Genomic DNA, 22,327 nt, shown 5'->3' with positions numbered 1-22,327 from the left:
GAGAGGTAAACTCGAGAGACAAGGCCTAGACAAAGGATATAGTAATATACTATGAAACAAAAGCAACAACTAGCCCAGAGATACTACTATAATTATCAATGGTACTGCTCTATTATTTATTACGTAGATCATCTATTTTTAATAGTATGTATAAATTAATCATTTTAAAGTTTACAATTAATAATTACTAGGATTATAACTTTTATAAACAATTATATAGTTTAAAATCTGAATAACTAAAGTTCTTTAATTAGCCATTGGGGGATAAATCAGCGAAAGACCAAAATTAAACTCTAGCCAAAAGCCTTGCAAATAGATTATTAACTTATAAAAAAACTCTTTCAGTTCCTAGAACTTAATAAGGATTGGCGAAAGATTCTCCACGTAGGGAGTCAAATCGATGTTTCCGTTGCAGGGTCTTTTTTAAAGGGACAGCGAATCCCAACCCCTGATTGCCAAATATAGCATCAATCCACTGTTTCCTAGAACTTGTTAAAAACTAAATACAAATTTAAAATGCCTTTAAATCAGATGAAACTGAAATACAATACAAACCTGTAGTTTTGCCATTTCTGCTTTAATATCCTTTAGTTCAGCATCTTTGCTGCTAGCTTCGTCTTTGCTGTCCAAGAATCCATCAAACAGCAGTTTCATCGCAATTTTCATTTCGTTAACTGTGGACAACGAGTCCCAAGCATTCTTGCCCTTGGATTCTAAAACAAATAAACATTTATAATAGACCTACAAAATAATTATAATAGACCTAGAATAATTAAAATTATTCTAATAGACCTTTCTTGAATTGCCACTAAGCTAATGATTTATTGGAGCGACAAACCTTTCTGAAAAAAAAAACAGATTTCTAAATTTAGGAATATTTAAGAAAAGCGGACTAAAATTTAGCGAAAGTAAGGACAAAAACAAAACGGTGGAACATTGAGTATTAGGGATTCTTTCTCCTGGAACACAGAAAAAGAAAAATAAGATTTATAAAGGTTTAATAAACCTTTTCCAAATTACTAGTAATTATAGATTTATCGGAAATTAAAATTTATCTGAAAAAAATACACCAAACTCAGGAATATTTCTACATTAGACAAAAAGCAATATATATTTGAATAAGGAAATGAAAGAAAAGAACAGAAATAACAATAAATTAGAATAGCTAAAAAGCGACCGCCTTAAAAAGGGGAAAGCCAAGTCAAAAATTAGTAAAGTACGAGTAATAGACAAAAAAGCCCCAAAAACCAAAACAGTGGACATTGAGTCCCAGGCATTCTTCCGTAGAATTAAAACAAAAAGTGAGGATACGTAAAGCATAAATAATGTTATTTTTTAAGTCTCTTGATGCTTCTACTTTCTTGAATCCATCTTTCTTGCTTGAAAGAATTGTTTAAACTTTCAAAATTAACAATCAAATTTTTAAACAGAGGTACTACTAAAGTTTTCACCTCATTATAATATTAAACATATACAATTTTTTTTCAACTGAAAGTCAGTAGTAGCATTAAAATTTAAAAATGACAGTAGTTATTCTGTATGTGACGGGATTACCCTTTCTCAAACTTTACTCTCAAGATTTTTAGTGTTTAAAAAAAGCTTCTTTTTCCAAATCAACGGTCCTTGAGTTTTAGCAGCAGTTATTAAAGAATTGGGACAACGAATTCAAACTTTAGAACAGAAAGCAAGGGATTGACAAGGGACAGCCCCTCATATGCGGAATAATTTCGGTTCATGTTAATTTTTAATGTTGCTTCTTAATTTCAGCTTAAACACTTTTTTAAACACATTTTTCAAATCGTACCCAGGCCAAACGCAAATATTATACAGGGTACCAGCCCCCTAAAAATCCTATATCTTCCTCATAAATTATGTATATATATATATATATATATATATATATATATATATATATATATATATATATATATATATATATATATATATATATTTATCAATAACTGTAAATTGATACTTTCCTGCTTTTTCAATTGTTCTGCTTAATGCTGGATTGTAATTTAAACTTTAGACACAATTTGAATATTTAGCTACAGAAGAACCCTTCGAGTTAAAACATAAACAGTTAAAATTGTGCCCAACATATTTCCTATTTACCTTACTTATATCACGGCAAGGAATTAGCTAAAATCGAACACAGAGACTTTTTATCAAGAGCACAACTCCTTTTCCAAGATCATAGACACGACTAGGTTACAGAAGAACTTTTCGAGGCAAAATAGGACTACTATAAGCTTTGCTTAAGTAGCGGCAACAGAGAATTCGATTCCTTTCTACTTTAACTTCTACTGTCCAAACCGTCAGTGCTAGTTTCCGTTTCGTGCCCCTTCAGCCAGGAAATGCAATGGGTATGGGGGGGGGACTAACCATCCTAAGCTTTCGCACACCCTTACTGCTTACCTTGCCCAGATTTTCGAGTGACTAGTTTTAAATTTCCACGGAGTATAGTGAAATTGCATACATACATATGTCAATAGCTGGAAATCAGGACGCACTGAGTAGTGTTCTCAAATGCCTAAATAGTTAACTAACCTTTAAAGAACTTTAGTAAGTTAAAGTGGTAAATTTTTGGGAACATTTTTTTTGCCTGAAATGCTTTGCATGTGATCTTGCTGTATATTTGGTGCCATCAGTGTCGAGGGAAGTTCACCACACTCTTAAACTGCAAATTTACCGAAATGATAATTTTTTCTCCCTTGACAGTTTTCTTAGTTTTTAGACTTTTGGTTTCCATGCGCTATTTATCTAGGAACTTTTCTTAGTCTTTAGAATTTCGGTTTCCATGCGCTATTTTCTTAGAAAAGTTTTCTTAGCTGCTAGACTTTTGGTAAGATAAGAGATCTTAAGATAAGCGATCTTATAAACCTATCTTATTTCAAGAGGTTTCTTATAAGTTTTTATTTTAATAAACTGGAAAAAAAAAATATATCTACAACGGCCATTCTTAAGTAAAACAGATTGTATCTGTGGTTTGGCAAAAAAAAAGAAAAAAAAGAAAAAAAAAAGAAAAAAAAAGAAAAAAAAGAAAAAGAAAGAATCAAACAGAAAAGAAATAACTGACTTCCGTTTTCCTTTCGTTTCTATTTCAGTTCTGTTTTTTCCGTTTATGATTAAGCCAAATACTGAAACGGTCGTGATCCCTACTTCCTATGGCTGCGATGAAATAAAGATCAAGATAGTTTGGTCTATTTTTGAAACTAATGGACGATGGTTTGCCAAAAAACGTGCATTTTACCAATTCATCTAGGCTAAAGAAAAATGAGTAAATCCTGAAATGGTATAAGAAGAGGTCATAAGGAGAGATCTAATGGAGAAAATTCCATAAGAGGGAGCAGAGTGAATCCATTAGAGTAGAGAAAAAGCTGATACAAGTGTAGTAGCCTTGGGTAGCTCTGATCTTGGATGATCTGTCCTAGTACCTGTACTATTAGTAGTGGTGAAATATATATATACGAATCTGATTTCGACAGATTTGTCATGGTAACAGATTAAATAAAATATAATGTAAAACTGTACATAGGTTTTGCATTAAAAATTGCATTTCCAATTTGTCCTAGTTTTCAAAGACTTATATGGTTGTGAGATTTTCTACTTTACAACTTCTAACAGTCGGATTACAATAAATATGTCATGGCAACAGCTCAGATAAATAAATAATAAAAAAAGACTTACCCGGATCAATTGCCGCTAGTTTCTGTATTTCTAATATTTGTCCGCTTCTCATATCCAAGTTATTCTGCAAATCATTCAGCTTTTCTTGAAGTGTTTTCTTTTCTTGCATTGAAGCACTCCCCATTCGCTTTTTCAGAGCTGCTTTCTCTTTAGCCAACTCTTTCCTCTCTTGAATCATTGCTTCGGTTATCTTATTTGCTTGTTTCAAACTAAATTCGTAGTTGACATCACGTTCAATTAGGAACTTGATACGTTCCACCTGTTCTTCTGATTTAATGGTAGGATTTTTGGGTTTTTTGGAACACCTTAATTGGTCCAATGCGTCCTAGTAAGATAAAATAAAAAGAAACCTATTCAGATTCTGGCAGTTTATAATAATAAGAGGATACAAATTTGCGCAGTTTTTCCAACTGACAAAAAAAAACTCATCCCAATCATCCCATTTTACAAGTCTTGAATTAGATCCATCACGGAGTACGAATGCCCTCTGTATGGTGGTGTTCCAAAAACTTTGTTGATACCACTCCAAAAGATTCAGAATAGAGCTATCAGGGCAGATGCAGTCATTCCCCACGACTCTCTCCAGTCAGTGAGAGAGAAGTTTGACATAGCGTCGATGGCTGTCTTCTACAAGTAGATAAATTCACCTCATCCTCTAGAGCTTTCTCGTATTGAGCCCTCAATTGTCCAACCAACAAGACAAACACGAAGACACACAGCACGTTCTAATTTACCTTAGGATTGGTACACCGAGAACAGAAAATTTTAAAAATAGCTTCATTCGACGTTACAATTCGATAAGGAACGATCTTTCAGGGGGAAGTTATCCCTAAAAGTTTATCTGTTGACTCTTTCAAAAGAAGATTCCAGAGTCATCTGAAACTTCGATGAAAGACTAGCGGCAAATCAGCATCTGGCGCCGCTAACTTAGGAATAATAACAAAGAAAAATTGCAAGATGAATCATCAGAAAATAACTAAACTAAAGATAAATCACTAAATATAGAAGACGAATAGAGAGTACATAAAATAACCATAGAAACAAAGCTGATAAGTCCATATAAGAAAAACTCGAAAAAAGAGATAAAACACTCGGAGTAAAAAACTGAATAGACGTAGATGATTGTTTATTGGCAAAGAACTTCAAGAAAAAACTTGAATATGAAAATGATAAAATAAGGGATACAATTTTGGCACAGTCAAAAAAAATAAATAATAAAAAATTTTGTCTCCTGAACCCATCTTAGTATATTTATAACTGAAAACCCCCTTTTCAATAATTTGTCACTTGCTTCTTTTAAAATTATAAAGTTTTCAGGTCAGCATCGCATTTTCAGTAGTGTTGTCAGGTTGAAGCTTAAAAAACAAGGCAAACTAATCAATGAAATTCGACAACAATCTGCATCCGAAAAATCGAACGTTAAAGATCTGTGTGTTCACAAAGGCAACTACATCACAACTGGTGCCAATTCTTTTTAGCTTATTTTTCGGTGGTTTTTCATGCATGCTTCCTTTCTTTTAATTTGGTGCCATCTGAACATGGAGGTGCTTTTCATTAAAAGTTCAATTTTCAACCTTTTATAGTTTTTAAAGATATATATGGTTGTCGTATGAGTCCTTTTCTATTAGGAAGGAAAACTAACATTTCTACATTTTCCCAAATATTAATTTTAATTTGTAACTAGTTAGGCTTTTATACTTATACCTAAAATGTATCTTTAAATTATTTATTAAAAGTTGTAGAAATAGTAATTAAGCCTTGAAAATAAAGATTAATCTAAGTCACTATTCGAATTAATCGTTAATTTGATTTAATTCATTATTTCTTTTGATTCATTAAATCGATTAATTCGTTAATCGAGCTAATCAATTAAGGCAAGAATAATATTTGAAAAGGAAACAGTCCTCCTAAGGTAGCAAAAGATATTGCCAGCAGTAAGACAAGAGATGTCATCCGACAGAGCCCGTATCACAGGCTCAGTCCATAAATAATCCCAGGAATGAAGGGACATCATATATGAATTTTACCGCTACCACCCCTTCTATGTCCATATGAAGGCTAAGAGTTAAGAAAATGGGTAATAAAAATGCAGTTTCTAAGGCTGTTCAACAGCCCCTCCTCTTCAACAGAAAAATCCACCAACCCTCTTCCACAACAGCTGATGCGCAATTACACACCACTCTACAAAATTTTATCAAGCCTAAAAATAATGAACTAGCTCAATGGTTCTTTAAAATAAATGTCAATATTAGTCGTTTATTTTGTATTGTCTATGCGTATCATTACGTGCGAAAGTGCCGCCACGCAGCATTACTACCTCTGAAACTGAGAACCTCAGTATAAAGTTTTATGATAATTTTAAATTGATTGGCCAACTCAAAAGTTTCACTTGATAACTTACCAGCACAGGTAATAAAAATTCCAGGAGCTATACATAGACACAGTAATTTAGTCAGCAGACCAGCAGCTGAAGCAGCAACAAACCTGCTTATTAAATCTACTTGTCCATTGCCATTGATTCTCATTATTGTTGTCTAGACCATGGAGGCTCTTTAGTCACTTGCACGACGTCTTTTCAATATTACCTAGTATCTATTCAGATAATCAATCTATGAAACTGCACTAGTTCTTACTACCCGATATCTATTTAGATATTAAATCTATGGAATTTAGACTAACATCCAACTATGTCTTTTTAATTTTATATTTTCGGTTTATTTTTGTTTTATAGTTTGTTTTCTTTGAAGATGATCATAAAAAAAAAAAAAAAAAAAAAAAAAAAAAAAAAAAAAAAATGCAAAATATTTTATTTATTGTAAATTTGAAATGAATGCTTATACCTTGAACCGTTTGCTAACAGCTATTGCATCCTCAAGTCTCCTCTTCATGACAGTTTCTTTTCTTGACTGAATTCTATTCTGGCGAATCCTCTCCCCTTCCCGTTTTCTTTCACGTTCCCTCATTTGCATTAGTTCATGATCTTTCTGTTTCTTCCACTGACTGAATTTGGCGCTGTCTTCGCGAAGCTGCCGAATTAATTTGACTCGAGTAGACTTCAAATCCTAAAATAATCCAATAAAGATAAATTCTTTCATAATATACTAGTACAAAACTATACACACCATAATAAAATATTTCAAGACCACAAATTAGACAAACCAAAAAAAGTGCTGGAAAACATTGGAATCAAATATTGCCTTTGGTATTGTCTTCCATGAAGTGACAACCAAAATATATTTTTAATGTTTTCTGTATTCTGATACTTTCATAATAGATCTTGGAATAGAAATTTTATGAAAAAAAAAAAAAAAAAAAAAAAAAAAAAAAAAAAAAAAAAAAAAAAAAAAAACTTTCAAGGAGATAAGTTCAGTGCCCAGATTTTAAATAATTCAGTAACACCAATTACATCAAATTTGGAAATTCATGGTTAAAATTTATTAAAATAAAGTCATTGTACTTCACATGTGCCTGACAATATTGGCAACATGGTTCTGAAAACTACCGCTTAATCACTTTTTTTAAGCGTAGACACTCTTAAATCTGATTATACATGCTCTTTGGTGCGGATGGTTCGTCACAGCCAAAATTGACGATAAGTGAATAATCTTTCAAAAAGTCCAAGAAATTATTCAAGTACCAAGGACATCAAAACCCAACACCTTTTGTCTTTAGAACCCTTCTTAAGTCTATTCCCACCTGAAAAGCATGACTTTATAATATTTTCCTTAGTTTTGTTTCAAAATTATACATTTTTAAGGCATTACCCCATTTTGTCAGAGTTGCCATGTTGAACTTTAGAAATCAATAAGCAGAACTAGTTCGTTAAATTTGACAAAACTTTTCGTCCGAAGGACTCGAACATTAAAAATCTGCTGATTCCTTAATATAAACATACCTTAAAAGGAAAATTACACGTTTTTACGCTCCTAAGTATAATAATAATAATTAATTCGTAACCCACTAAAATATAAGACAAGTGGAGTAAATAAAAGATAATGAAAGGAAAATAACAGAACTATACGAGAGATAAAACAAATACAACACAACCATAACTTAACTAACGAAAGAACCTCTCAAAGATAACACAACTATAAAACGAAAACAGGCGATAACTAACGGATAAATAAACGAACTAAGGGGTGGAAGGAGCCCAGAGAAAAATATGCTTTTGGCTTATTTTCCCCCACGTTTTTTTATTTGATGTGTTACTACCAAAAACTGCACATGGACACCCTTTTCACTAAAAATTGAATTCCTAAGTTCTTTCTACTTTTTGAAGATATGTATGGTTGCATAAGTTTCCACTACAAAACACAAAATCACAAAGAAAAGAAGAACGAGGACAATAAACAGCCACTGAAAAAAATTTAAATTATACAAATTATTCGATCAAGACCTCCGCTTGACCGTCCTCAGAGCAAAATAAACTGATTAAAAAAGAAAAAAAAATTTCAGCAAAACACAAAACTAAAATTTGATGCACAATTTTCAATTTTTTCACTGACTGTTTATTGTCCTCGTTCTTATTTTCTTTGCGATTGTCATGATTAGCCAGTGTGGTCCCAGAAATTATTTATAAATTTCCACTTAAACAATTTAAAGAATAAGATTTTGGTTTCACTGTCCTTGGTATTCAAACATGTAAACAAGACCCAGAACTCCAGCAAATTTTATTCCAACATATTCCACTGTCACCAGTCACTTTATTAAAAAAAAAGAAGCAATATTAGTTTGTAACGACATTACAAATGTAACGACATTTATTGTAACAATATTCGTTTTTAACGACAAATTCAACAAACTCAACATAACATTAAGCCAGTAAGACAGTGCAGCTTCCTCCCCATCCATTAGTCTCAAGAGACACTTGAGTGATGCCTTTCTTTTAATAGCATTAAATAAAACGTTCTTTATCTTCTCTGTATTCATGCGTTAAGTAATTATAAACCATGTACCCTATAGACAGCTTGAAAGTACAAAGAGCAATATTGGAATGTACAAAATAAAAGACGCTTCTTGACAACCAAGTTCCATGCGTCGCAGGAATATGTCACACACAATCTGAAATATACTAATAACGGAACATAAACTTACACAATCATATACCATCGCAGCCGAGTGTTTTACATATCTTAAGCAGACGAACCGGAGTAAAAACATACAATGGTGTGATAGAAACGATCTATTGGATATGGACAGATTTCCTACAATATCCAAATATTTTGATATAGCTCACCTGTTAATGTGCATGCGACAGACCAGGCGAAAGCCATGTCAAGCTTATAGTTTTCAAGATTTTAGTTTTAAACAAATATTTTCTCGAACAAATGTTATTTTTATTTCACATGGAAGCTCATTGCCTGGAAACAATCCCAGATCACCTGAAGGTGAAACTAATCTAAGGGATAGAGCTATGTCCTGCGGAGACACTCCCCCCCCCCCCCAAAAAAAATGTTTTAGTACCGCATCTAAGAGTTTGCGGTCACATTAAAATTTAAAAGGCTAAAATCTATATACACGTAGGGTTTTTCTGGGGGATGTTGTTTTCTAGAGAAAAAAAACTACCACCATAACCACCGAAATCCTCTCACCAACAAGCAAAAACGATAATAAAGGGAGAAAAAATTTAAATTGTCAAAATATTCAGTAGCATTTTTGATAACGTTGTTTACATTTTGGATTTTGATGATATTTGTTTGGTGTTTGGTGACACCTAGAACATCCTAGAAGAGCTTGTTCTCTTCTAGGGTTATGGGGAGATATTAGATTTTCACACCCATGGAATCCTAAGGACTTTTAAACGGACACCGTACTTCAAGTTTCACTTATACAGCCAGGAAAATATTTGAACCCTGGAGAATTCTTCATGATGTGACGAAATCTTGTCAATGAAAGTCTATGACTATATTTATCAAAGGAGCAACCTTATAAGACAGTGTCAAATCTATTTATTGCAATGATGGAATGACCCCTATTTTCACCTCCTCGAGATAGTTATACTAAAATTTTGTTATACTGAGATACTGTTAAATACTGTGAAATACTGTTATACTGAAAATTTTCAGATTTTAAATTCCAAATTTAGGAAAATAGGGCTTGAGTTTAATGCTGAAAAGAGTGAAGTTGTGTCAATTAGTATGCCACACAATCGGCCCATCCCCGATATCGTTTGTCTTGATGGTCATCCTGTTCAGCTATCGCCAAGCATAAATTACCTTGAATTACCCATTGGAAGAGACTTAAAGCATACTCGAGCATTTTTATATAAGAATTCCTAAGTGTAAAGCTTCGCAAGGCATACGGCATGCTTGTTCCTTGCAAAGCACGCTATAAAAGAAGACTGCTTTCTAAAACTTATAACGCGTTTTCCGTGCCCCATTTGTTAGCTTGGCATTTTTCCGTTCCCATATTTTTTTTATAGCGTGTTCCTTGCAAAGCACGCTATAAAAGAAGAGTGCTTTCTAAAATTTGTAACGCGTTTTCCGTGCCCCATTTGTTAGCTTTGTCACCTGTTTGGAATGTTTTTAGTACGTCAGATAAAGGAGCTTGTCGGTCAGTTTTTTTCGTTACGCTAAGTTCCTACTGGGTGTACCTCTGTGGGCCAAAAATCGGCGTATGGTTTCTGTATATGCAGTTATCGATCTGTTTGCTGTTGTCATGCAGCGTAGATTACGTTTTGAACATAATTTGGATACTTCAAATAGTTTATTTAGTGCCTTTTTATAAAAGTTTTTCTTATTGAAGTTGATTTGTCTCCTTCTTCTTTTTTTGCCTTGTATGCTCCATTTTGACACCATTGTGTGTTTTTTTGGTTAATTGAGTTTCATTCATTCATTCACTAGTATTCATCTTGAATATTGCCAGGGGGACATACTTTCGTATGCAAAGCAGACACTTTTAAGAGAAGTATGCCATTAGTACTGGCATATTCCAGGTTCGACAGATCAAAACTAGAGTAATGTCTTTTCTAGATTATCTCAGAGCTGCCAAGATCCTAGCAAGTAAAAAGACACGAAACCTGAATTCAAATTGTCTATCAACATGATCATCATTTACCAATTGTGCTCCAGTTGACACGCTGAAAGCTCACATTACTAGCTCGAGTTCCCATATTCTTGCGGCAAAGCTCTTTGGGCCCTTAGGGAGTACCAAATTAACTTTCATAAACAGACCAGTCACGATTTCTTCCAGAAGTCCGATTTAAAATTCGAATAGACAGCACTGAAAGTGGTAGAATTTAAAGTTATGGTTTAAGATCGTATACGCTTCAATTTTTTTTACCACCTGGCTAAGGGGTGTGCCAGTTTGCAAAAGGGTTTCAGACGTGGCAAATCATAAAATGCCGAATAAACATTGACTTTCCTAGAATGAAGAACACATTTAAAGAAACTTTAATTTACGACACGGATTTGGTCGGTTTTATCAATTTTTCAGTGACAGCAACATTTTGCTCACGTCCTCCAAATCGACCCCACCTATTTATCACAAACAGTTTTGCATTCAAAGTTTGCTCATTCATCGAAGCTCTTTCTTCGCTGAGAACTCACATGGAAAGGGAGAAACCCCGCTCAATGCTGACAGATCCATGTGAAATCGTCAAAACATAATAAGTTAAATTTGAATTATAGTAAATCTTGCTTTTTATTGTATGGTAGGAGCTCAAATTATTACCCTTGGATAGACAGACTGAATAGGTAAAAAAAAGGTAAAGGATGCGGCGTTAGACTTTACAGTCCGTACCGGCGGCGTTGATCTCCGTTTCTTGGCCCTTCAGCCAGGAAGTGCAATGGGGGGTTGGGGGCCAGCCATCCTGTGCTTTCGCACACCCTTCCTGTTTACCTTCCCCAGATTTCTCCAGGTACCCATTTAGGGCTGGGTCGACTCTGGCTAGGCTTACAGAGTCACGCCACTGACACCCGTCTCAAACTGAAGAATTGGGTACACTGGGATTCGAACCCGCGTCCTCTCAGACAAGGGATTCCTGGCAAAGGGACAGACTTAATATTGCTGATATGAGTATTTTAGGAATAAATTGTACAAAATATCTAGGAGTTTTAATTGATGAATGTCTCAGCTTTAGAGAACATATAGATTATATTAGCCTTAAACTCGCTAGGAATGTTGGCATTTTAAGAAAGCTGCAGTATATATTCCCAAGAGATATTTAAGAACACTGTATTATTCCTTAATTCATCTTTATCTGCTATATTGTTGTAATGTTTGGGGTAGTACATTTCCTTCTCATCTCCATCATGTTCGAGTTTTGCAGAATAAAGCGCTTCGAGTGTTATGTGGTGTAGGTTTTAAAGACTCGGTACAAAAGAGGTATATAGAATGCAAAATCTTGCCTTTAGCAGGACTTATTACTTTTTATCGAAGCCTGTTTATATATAAATATTTCCAAAATTGTTTACCAATATGTTTTAAAAGTATGTTTGAATTAGGAAGTGATATTCGTACACATTCTACGAGACAGTCCGATATAATTCGTCGTCCGCTTGCTATTACCCGTAGATCTCAATTTTTTATTCGGCATCTAGGACCCCATGCATGGAATTGTTTACCTACGACTTAGAGAAACATGGACAGTTTTCTTGAATTCCGGCGGGAATTAAAGCTATTTTGACTTAATATTTATGGTTTTGATAGTTGAGTGGACCTCAAGTGGAGCCAAGATGTTGGTTTTGTTTTTGGCGCTACTGTTTCTTTTTGTTTTGTCTCTTTTGAAGCGTAATTCCGTTTCGATTGAAATGCAGGGTAATTGATTTTTTTTCTTCTTCTTTTCTTTTCTTTTTTCTTTTCCTTTTCTTTTCTTTTTTATTTTTTTCTCCTTTTTCATATTGTTTTTATTTGTATGTGTATTGGGGTTGTAAGCCCAAACAAGCTTTGCTTCGGGTCATTTGCTTGTTTTGTTTTGTTATTTATATTAATAAACCCATCTTTCTCTCTCTCTCTCACATATTTCACAACTTCAGAGAAGTTTGGACATTTTCCTCCCTGGGTCACGTTGTTCCACTTGTCGTCGATTCTTCCTTTAGTTTACAACACAAATATTTCTCGTAAAAGAAAAAAATGGAGTACTTGCCTGAATTTGGGAGGTAAGTTTCGACAAATCAGCCTCTATTCTTCGCTTTTGGGCAAGAATCTTATTTTGCTCAACTATCTTTTTCTTCATATCACTGATTTGACGCTCAAGCTCTTCCATCCGCTTTCGACGCTGTTCAGAAAGTCTACAAAATCCACAAAAGAGTTAGTCAGTCAATTTGATTCTAATTTTAATTAAAAGATTTTTTTTAGAGGGGGGGCACATGATGAAAATAGGAAAGAGGCACTTGCTTTCTGAAAACTTTTGTCTGTTGTACGACTAACTGCCTCTTTAGCTGGTAAACATTTAAAAGTCGAAACTAGCAGCGTATCATTAAGTAATTACTAATATTACTAACTATGTCATTACTAGTTATTGATATTAATTCTAATTACTGCAAATAGGATTGTCAGGTATAGAATTTGATGTTCAAACTTCTCCCTCCGATCCCGACACTTACCAAGAAGCTTTTGAAATTGGAGCTAATCAACGAAAATCTTATATTACTTCAAACATAGAGCGATTAATTCCCATAAAACTAGCGGAGGGTTTACTGATAAATATCAATTTTTTTATGCTGACAAATACAAAACTGATGGCTTTCACCTCTGCATTCATGTGTCTCAGAGATCTGTCAAATTAAATAACTAAGATTTTCTTTCATTTAAATTTTAGATTCCATAGATCTAAAATGAATATCTTTACTTAAGTCTTAAAAGATTAAAAGTCATTTTTTTTTATTAAAAGCTCCATTTTATCACAAGTCTGTACATGAAAGTTCCGTCTTGTTACATATTTTATTATAAAACTTTATTTTATATAAGAGTTCAACTACCATCTCAGGAGTTTTTACAGGGTTTACTGATGTAATTCAACTTCTGACAATATTTCAAAAAATATTTCACTTAAAATATATAACGTATTTCAATATAAAAACAAATGACAATTCCAATAATATTAAACTGATTGTTTTACTAGTGTATTCGTGAAATTCAGGTTTCTGATAGGCATAAGAGTTAATATTTTTCTTCGTTAAAAAGATTCAGTTTCCAGCACCTATTTTGGAAACTTTTAATAGCGTTAAAATTTTTTTTTAAAACTAATTTTATTTATTGAAGTTAGTCTTTCAACTTTCGTTGAGTCACATTTCACCATCTGACCATATTTTACCAGCTTTGCTCGGTGAAAAAAAAACAACAGATTTTTAATTTCTTTCACACAATAGCTTTCCATATTTATAATGAAAAATTATTCCACACTATCGACAATCAAATTAAACTGTAACGTAGTTTTTAAAATATTTAACACAGTCTCTCACCTTCAGCAAAACTTAGTACGACTATTCCAAGTGAGAAATTGTTTTTTCCGAAATTGAGACACAAAATGAATTTTCCCTGAGTTAAGACCTATCTAGATCGGTTTTTCCCGCCAATTTAGTATGTCAATGGTAGTATCCCAATTTCCAGGAAAAAATCAGCTTTTTTCAAGAAAAATTTACAGATTAATAAATTAGTATGCATACTGTGTGTACAATTACTGTTCGTCTAATAAGATATTCTGAGCAAACTGAAAATAATTGTTCGTCAAGCTTAACTGAGCCCAGTGTACTACAAAAACAACCTGCGACCAATGCTACTAATAAACGGAAAATCATAAAAGAAAAAAAACTTAGCATTTTCTTTATATTGGTATCCTATTCGTGTATATATATATTCATTTTTTGATAAAATTACTAGGTTGATAATAATTATAAATTCCAGTTCATTCATCTTATTATACTGTAAGCCCTAATACCCTTTAACAGTCAGGTTTCACGTGGATGAAAAAAAAAGTCTTATTCGACTTGCATTCAGTTGTTCAGTAACATTAATCATTATCATAAATTAAGGTTTTTCGTTTATCCAGTGGTAAACCATACCAACTTTTAGATAAGAATTCAAATGAATTAGCGTTTCACTAAAGAAATTCGAATTTTTTTAAGAAGTCATGTTGGAAGACTTAAGAAAATTTTGATTTTCACTTAAGATACCACCCGGAATTCACATAATGTCGTCGCTTAATCTTTATCACTGCACAAAATTTACAAAGGTTATAGGGAAAGACCGTTATTATTAATCTGACATCAAAATATAAATCTAATTACTGTATTACAGTTTCTTATCCCAGGTGTGTTCTTTTTTTTTAACGAATAAATCATTGGTTGATTGAGTAGTGTACTTGTCTATACCAAAATTCAAAGATGTTATTTATTTCACTATAGCAAACAACTTACTTGTTCAATGATGGATTAGCCTGAGCCTGTTCTAACTGTTTAACGAGGGCTTCTCTTTCCTTTTGGAGGTTGGCCACCTGAGATTCCAAGGATTGTACATGTTCAATGTCAACTTGGAGTGCCGTACAAGCCACAAGTCGACGAACTGTATCCTCTTTCTCAACGATATTTCTCTGTAGGGACTGGAAGAAAATATTTTGAGCTGGATTACTGAGAGATGGTTATACTCTTGACCATTTTTTTTTCTGAAATAAAGTATGAAGACACTGTTTTTTTTTCTTATTTTGTTAGGTGATGATATTGACAGAGCATAGCGAGAAAGTTTAGCCATGAAATTTTAGCTCTGAATATGAATATAATTCTTTAACGCAAATATTAATATATTACTGAAAATTCTTTCCTTTCATTTCTTTTTAAAGGTGAAACATCTCACTTTGAATGATATATTTTCTACTGAAACTTCTTGAGGTGTAAACTATTATGTAAGCACATCTAGCAATGGGTAAAGTAATAGAGAAAACGATTTACAAGCAGGTCCAGTTTGAGGAGAGAAAAGGGGAACACAGAGATTGCCATGCCCAGGCACGAAAAATAAGATTTATATGAAAAATAAGATTTTTCAGAAATTCTATATTATGTGTTTTAGAAAAGGGGACATTAGTAAGGGATCTTGTCCCTGGCTGATAGTTATGTCTGCCACGCAACTGTGCGGATTATGTAATTATTTAGAGCAATACATTTCGTTTACGTTCAGTACAGTTTAATTCCTACAACATACACAAAATATTACCTTTTCGATACAAGTTTATAGCGTTAATTGCAACTGGGCTTTTTTCATCTACCTCCGCTCCCTCGGACCTTCTACCACCATACGCTTATCACAATGACATCGCGTTTCCTTTTCTTTTAGTCCTTTTTTATTCCAATGATTCAAAAATTATTGTGTAAAAACTTCATTTTTCGAGCTAAAATAATTTACATGCAAATCCTATCAAAAGAAAGATTAACTAACAGACGAAATTTTAATTTAAAAAACAACAACAAATTTTCAAAAGAAAAATTACTATATATGAAGAGATTGTTAACAATTTTGTCACAATGGGTGGTTGTCACAAAAGTTGTCAACAATATGTGGTGTTCAAGTACAAATTTTTGATTCTTGCAGATTTCCCAATTCCATATTTTTGCAACCCTCAAAAGCCATCCGATCAGATGATATAGTCTCATAAAGGTTGACGATATCCAATGACATTGCACGGGGGAAGCACTGTCCAATCTAATCCTCCGAGCAAGAACGGAGCGCTATCCAATCCAAAGACATTGTGTGGGTGGAGTTTTGCTAGATAGCCAATGTAATGGAGCAACACTTCAATCCATGTATTTTGCTAGGAGTGAGATATACAGTGAAACTTAATAGAAAATCTGTGATTAAAAGTCCAGCGCTAATTTTATAAGAAATTTTCTTTGCATTAGTTTCAGGGCAGTCATACAAGTAATAATTAAAGAGTTTAAAAAAAAAAATCCGAATACCTACTACGTGAATTTGTATGCACAAATGCGTTTTTTTTTCAAAAGCCAGAAGGTTTAAAGGCGATCATCAGAAAAAAGTCGTGGTTGCCCACTAAAATTTGGATTATTCACTCATGCTAAAATCTTGAAGAACTATTATGTTATAAGATGTAAACATTCTGATAGAAAATATGGTCGGTCATTTCACAAGTTTGACAAAAACAATTATTTGAAGTATCTAGTGCTAAATTATACTTAATACAATTCTGTATACATTTTGGAGCCTCTCATATTCCAAATGGGAACCTGGAGAAATCTGGGGAAAAACATGGTAAGATTTAGATGATTTGCCCCCAACCACACATAGTATTCCCAGCTGATGGCAAAGAACCAGGAGATCAGTACTTGCGCTACGCGGACCACTGGCCAGCATACAAAAACAGTTCCTTTTAAGTTTCATGGCCTAGAACAAGATTATACATCTGCATTCGCTTCACTTCAGCGCATTGCTTGACTTTGCAAACCAACGCTATCCAGCACTGTGTTTTTGCTAGGTTTATTTATAATAAACAAATATCGTCACTCCGAATCCTGCGCAAAGATATTAAATGATAAATGAGGAGCCCCATATCATGATTCGATGCATTATTAGATACAAACAATTCATAGAACATTTATTCATTGATGGTTGACTCTTCAAATGATTACGTGACTCAATTAAAGACCAATTTAACATTAATTAAATCCACTGTACTAAAATAGAAATAATGTTTACGTGCGGACCTAATGTACTAATTGCTTTGAATTTCCGTTATGGAAGAAATCATCTAGTTCATTTTTTAAGCCCAATTCATAGGTACAATCAGAATATTTTTTTTTTTGGCTCAAAGGATCCTAGTTTAGCTATTTTTAAAATATTTTGCTTTAGTTCTTCGGCTTCTGGAAGCAAAACTTCAGAAAATTCGTGCACAAAATATTGGACAAAATATCGTTAAGAGCAGCGACCCTGGTGAAGACTTTGTCTATGATTTGATTCAACACCAAATTACGTATTACATGATATTCGTCACTACCGTGAAAATGCTTAGGGGGGGGGGGAGTGTCCTTATAACCAGTCTCGTTACTGATTTTCTATAACATTTATTTTGCTTTGAATCAGTTTGTTAAATGAAGCTGCATAAATTAAGTAGACTACCTCAATCTGTCTAGACATCTTTGCTCTTTCCAAAACATTTCTATTGGTTTCCTCTTTGACCTCTGTCTCTTCATCATTCACTGCGTCCTCGTCAAAAGGCAGAATTTCCTCCTTCTCTTCCGCATTACTCTCAACAACGTTACCCGATTGTTCTGTAATGACTCCGGCATTTGACGCCCGAGACATGTCTATCTCTAAATTCAGCAAACATTCCTCTCGATTTACATTTTCTTGCTAAAAAAAAAAGAATAATAAATAGTAAAAAAAAAATTAAATGACAAGCAGCGCCTTCAATAGCCAGAAGAAAAAAATTCACGTGAATACAAAGATGCAGAGAAGTTTTACAATTTGTGCAAAAATTTAAAAGCTTTACAACACCATGAATTACTGACAGCTAATTTGTTTTTGAGACTGCGGTACTTTTGATAATTTACGAAATTTTCCTAGTGCTCAAACAACTATTCTGATTAAAGCAAAATTAAAAACTTAAAGCGCTCCTTTTCCAAAAATGCATAGTCCAGTGAGTAAGAGTGTTTCTACCTTTTTTCCCCTTTGGCCAATAATGACGTGGAAAAAAATGGAAACAAGAGTAAATTCTTTTATCCTGGTTTTTGTTTTAGTATGCGCCTACAAATACTCACAGGTAAAAAAGGCATATTCATATTAAATTCCTCTAACAATTGTTCCTCATTTTTTTTTATTCTACCGTACGATTATTACTACTACTACTACCAATTCACTGCAGCACCAAGCCGCCCAATGTCAACTTAATTATAAACAACTCCACCAACACAATCTATTTAAACCTTCTATCTTTACCCCTTCTATAAAGTTCCGATTTCCTTTAAATCCTTCTAATTCCATTAGAGGGCGATCTGATTTGCGTTTGGCCCTAGATGGATGGCCAAAAAGCACAATGTTTGGGAATATGTGATCCTTTATTTGTAAAACGTATCCTAGCCATCTCAAGTTTTTTTTCACTATAGCCCTTAAAAGCGGGATCGAGCCACATTTTTCGTATAGCGTGTTGTTTGACATTATAGCCCTATGTAGCCTTCACTGTAGCCCTTCAAGCGGGATCGAGCCAAATTTTTCGTATAGCGTGTTGTTTGACATTATAGCCCTATGTAGCCTTCACTGTAGCCCTTCAAGCGAGATCGAGCCAAATTTTTCGTGTAGCGTGTTGTTTGACACACGGTCAATCAAAAGGGTACCCACAACTATCCTTAGGCAATTCCTCTGGGAAACGTTTAAAACATCTTCATCTGCCTTTCGCGGGCTCCACGATGACAGCTGGGATTACCGTAGCTACCAAGATTCTAATCTTGGTTCGTAAACTCATCTTTCTATTCTTCCCATCTTTTTTCAACTGTGAAAGAAACACCCTGAGCCTTGGCTATTCTGCTTTTAACATCTTCACAGCTCCTGCCGTCTTTAATAATAATGCTACCAAGTTAAGTGAAGCTGTCCATCTGATCAATCTTTTCGTTACCGAACGTAACTGTTTCATCTTCACTTATTCCCAGCCTTAGCGATTAAGTCTTCTTAACATTAATTTTCAAACCTATTCTAGCACCCTAAACTCGGAAAACCTCTAAAAGTTCATTCATTTTGCTCACAATTTCATTTAGGATGCTTAAATCATCAGCATAATCTAAGTCTAGGAATATTTTTCCTTCCCATTTGATTCCATGCTCCCCTATTGCCTTTCCTGTGCTCCTTAAGACAAAGTCCATAAAAATACATTGCCTTGGTTACCCTCCGCCTTGTTTATACTACTTTTCACATCTTCACTGCATCCACTTGATAAATTTTCTGGTTACTTAACATAACTTCTTTACTTTCATTTATTCCTACTCCAAGCGACTTTGTACTCCCGTTAATTTCTGAACCGATTCTTACACCCTGATCTTTCAAAACACCAAAAAATCATACTGTGCTAACATTTTACCTGGGAAACTCAAATCGTCTGTATAATCTAAGCCTTGGAGAGTCCATGCTAATACACAGTAGCTCTAATAATTCGCTCTTTTTTTACTTAAGTATTAAAGGTCTTCTTAGCATAATAATAATTAGTGGTAATAGTAACGACTGTTCTTTTTTCTTCTATATGACTATTCTCAGATGGACAAAAGATCTTCAAAAAGATCCTTGAATTGATACACATTACTGTTCTTCAGCTACTGATCTCTGTTCTGGCAGCTACTGTGCAATCAGCTACTCACACTTAATGAGGATTCTACTTTGCTGATTCCAGGGCTGATGGCCCTGTAAGCAGAATAAAATTTAAGACATGGTTTTATCCCTAAATACATTTAAAGACAAGATTTTTTTACCCTCCTGCAGCACGAACAAAGGCACCGCAAGCTCTTTTGCCTATCGTGATGGCAGTGGTAATTGCAACCTAGTAAAGAACATTAAATATAAAAGAATCGGGTAGCATATGAGTTACAATCCCCATTTACCATGTATCATACACCGAATAGGGTTAACCTTCTTCCATAAATGAACAAATTGGAATGAGATTTCATGACGTGATGCTAACTCGGGCAGACAAAAAAATCCACTCCCGTTTAGCCAAGGTCAGTCATTCTTGAGGGTCGAGGGAACAAGAAAATAGAGGGCCATCATAATGTCCACGAATAGGCTTGGTGGACAGAGAGCGGACGATCCCGGCTCTTTTGTCTATTTAAACACATTGCTTTCCAACTTAACATAAAAAGCTACGTTAAAGCTTCAAACGAACAGAAATTGTCATGTATATGAGGAGAGCTGTCCTTCTACAGCCCTTATTATTTACGCTAAAATTTCCTAGTGCTTCACTCACAGATTTTTCGATAGCAAAAATACAGGCATTTCGTAATGTTTTTTTTTATTTACCAATTTACCTTCAAAACATTTGAGCTGAAGCCTTTATTCTTAGATTAAATGCCAACTAACAACCCTATCCATTTTCTAGGCATTCAGAAAAAAACCTCTATCACACCACACTGGTGTTAGACCATCTGTTCTTAAAGCATTGAGGGGACATGTCAAACTTTAGCATAAGACGTGGAGGAGGTTCGGCAATCGCCTCCCCACCCCAAGTGGAGGGGGCTAATACGAATACCGAGGAGTTTCTGTTCGTTTAAAGTTTTGATGCCATTCTTTACTTTCATTTGAAAATTTTTCAAACTCAATTTCTGATTGCTTCATGACTTATTTAGGGTTACCCTAAGAGAAAGAGAGAAAGAGAGAGAGAGAGAGAGAGAGAGAGAGAGAGAGAGAGAGAGAGAGAGAGAGAGAGAGAGAGAGAGAGAGAGAGAGAGAGAGAGAGAGAGAGAGAGAGAGAGAGACGTTTATTTAAACAGCAATCGTGGCTCAAATGGCTAATTTGATGTTGAACTACAACACATGTTATTACGCACTATTATATAATGACGTAAAAAAGGGACGAAAGAGTTCTGGTAGCTGTTTGTCTGAGCACGCACGGGCACAAGTTTTAGCTTCTGTCTCGTATGGCTGAGTGTCGGGGCTTCTGGGGATAAAATGTCACGGTGTGCAGGGTTAGACAGCAACATTTTGCCAAACATCAGGATAAGGTCACCCAAACGGAGTTCCAAACTTTGGAGTTCAATGGGTGCTAGGGAATCGTGGTAAGGAATGTCTCTATTACTCAGGATGATCCTGGTTGCCCGTTTTTGGACTGACTCCAGTTCCTGCATTAGATAGACGGTTCTCAATACTAAAAGGCCCCAGACGGAACAGGCGTATTCAAGTATAGGGTATACGTAGCAAAGGTATGCCGAAGAAGACTATGGGCGTTGCACCCGGAGCGACATATTTTTGAAAGGGTTTGCAAAGATGAGTTAGCTTTACGGTTCACACTATTATTATGGGTAGTAAAGGTGCAATCATGTGAGAAAATGACGCCTAATATATTCATCTCACTCACAACAGGGAAAGGAACTTCAGGGGGGACAAAATCTCTCTTTAGCGGGTTCAGTCTAAGTATTTTTGACTTAGCAGAGTTAATAGTCAATTTCGTATCGGAGCACTGTGAACTTAGTAGATCAAAAGTGATTTCGGGGAATTGCTTGGTGGGGACATTACCGTGAAGAAGATAGGCAAGTAAGAGCGACAAATCGTCGACAAATTTGTATTTGTCGTATGTTCTACCAGCAAGTGGTTGATGATGGCAAGAAACGTTATTCCTGCCAGTTTCGTCCCTTGCAAGGCATCGCAGGTTATTTTACTCCATTCTGAGTCATAGTCCTCTTCGTATAAAGCAAATACTTTTTGCTGTCTTTCAGACAGAAAATCAAGCACAATGGTAGCCATCGCAAGATGAAATATTTTGTCAATTTTGCTAGGCATGGCGTTAGGGAGATTGGTCTTAAATCATCACACAACTTGGGCGGGTTCATTTTGGGAATTGCACGGATGTAGGCCTATTTCCACGATCTAGGGAATGTCCCGATGCAAAGCAATGGTTTATAAGAGCCGAGAGTGACAGGGCTAGGAGCAAAGCAAATTCACACATGAGCTTTGCAGGGATTTTGCCTGAGAAAGGACTCTTCTCATGAGCTGGGAATGT

General features: G+C 34.6%; 1 protein-coding gene across 5 annotated transcripts in view; it reads right to left on the bottom strand.

Annotated features, from left to right (window-relative positions):
- The window catches only part of LOC136037885 (chromosome-associated kinesin KIF4A-like), a 91,676-nt gene that overhangs the window by 40,939 nt on the left and 28,410 nt on the right, over positions 1 to 22,327 (bottom strand). For all 5 annotated transcript variants that reach the window (XM_065720749.1, XM_065720743.1, XM_065720768.1 and 2 more), the window contains exons 8-13: positions 17,752 to 17,985; positions 15,048 to 15,229; positions 12,776 to 12,920; positions 6,531 to 6,752; positions 3,691 to 4,015; positions 556 to 713 (exon numbers count right to left, since the gene is read on the bottom strand). In XM_065720749.1, the coding sequence (XP_065576821.1) occupies positions 556 to 713; positions 3,691 to 4,015; positions 6,531 to 6,752; positions 12,776 to 12,920; positions 15,048 to 15,229; positions 17,752 to 17,985 (1,266 nt within the window). The remainder of the gene's footprint in view (positions 1 to 555; positions 714 to 3,690; positions 4,016 to 6,530; positions 6,753 to 12,775; positions 12,921 to 15,047; positions 15,230 to 17,751; positions 17,986 to 22,327) is intronic.

Source organism: Artemia franciscana, chromosome 2 (genome assembly GCF_032884065.1).
Source record: "Artemia franciscana chromosome 2, ASM3288406v1, whole genome shotgun sequence".
Taxonomy (NCBI): domain Eukaryota; kingdom Metazoa; phylum Arthropoda; class Branchiopoda; order Anostraca; family Artemiidae; genus Artemia; species Artemia franciscana.
The sequence above is the reverse complement of the archived record's forward strand: the minus strand, read 5'-3'. Positions and strand labels throughout refer to the sequence as shown.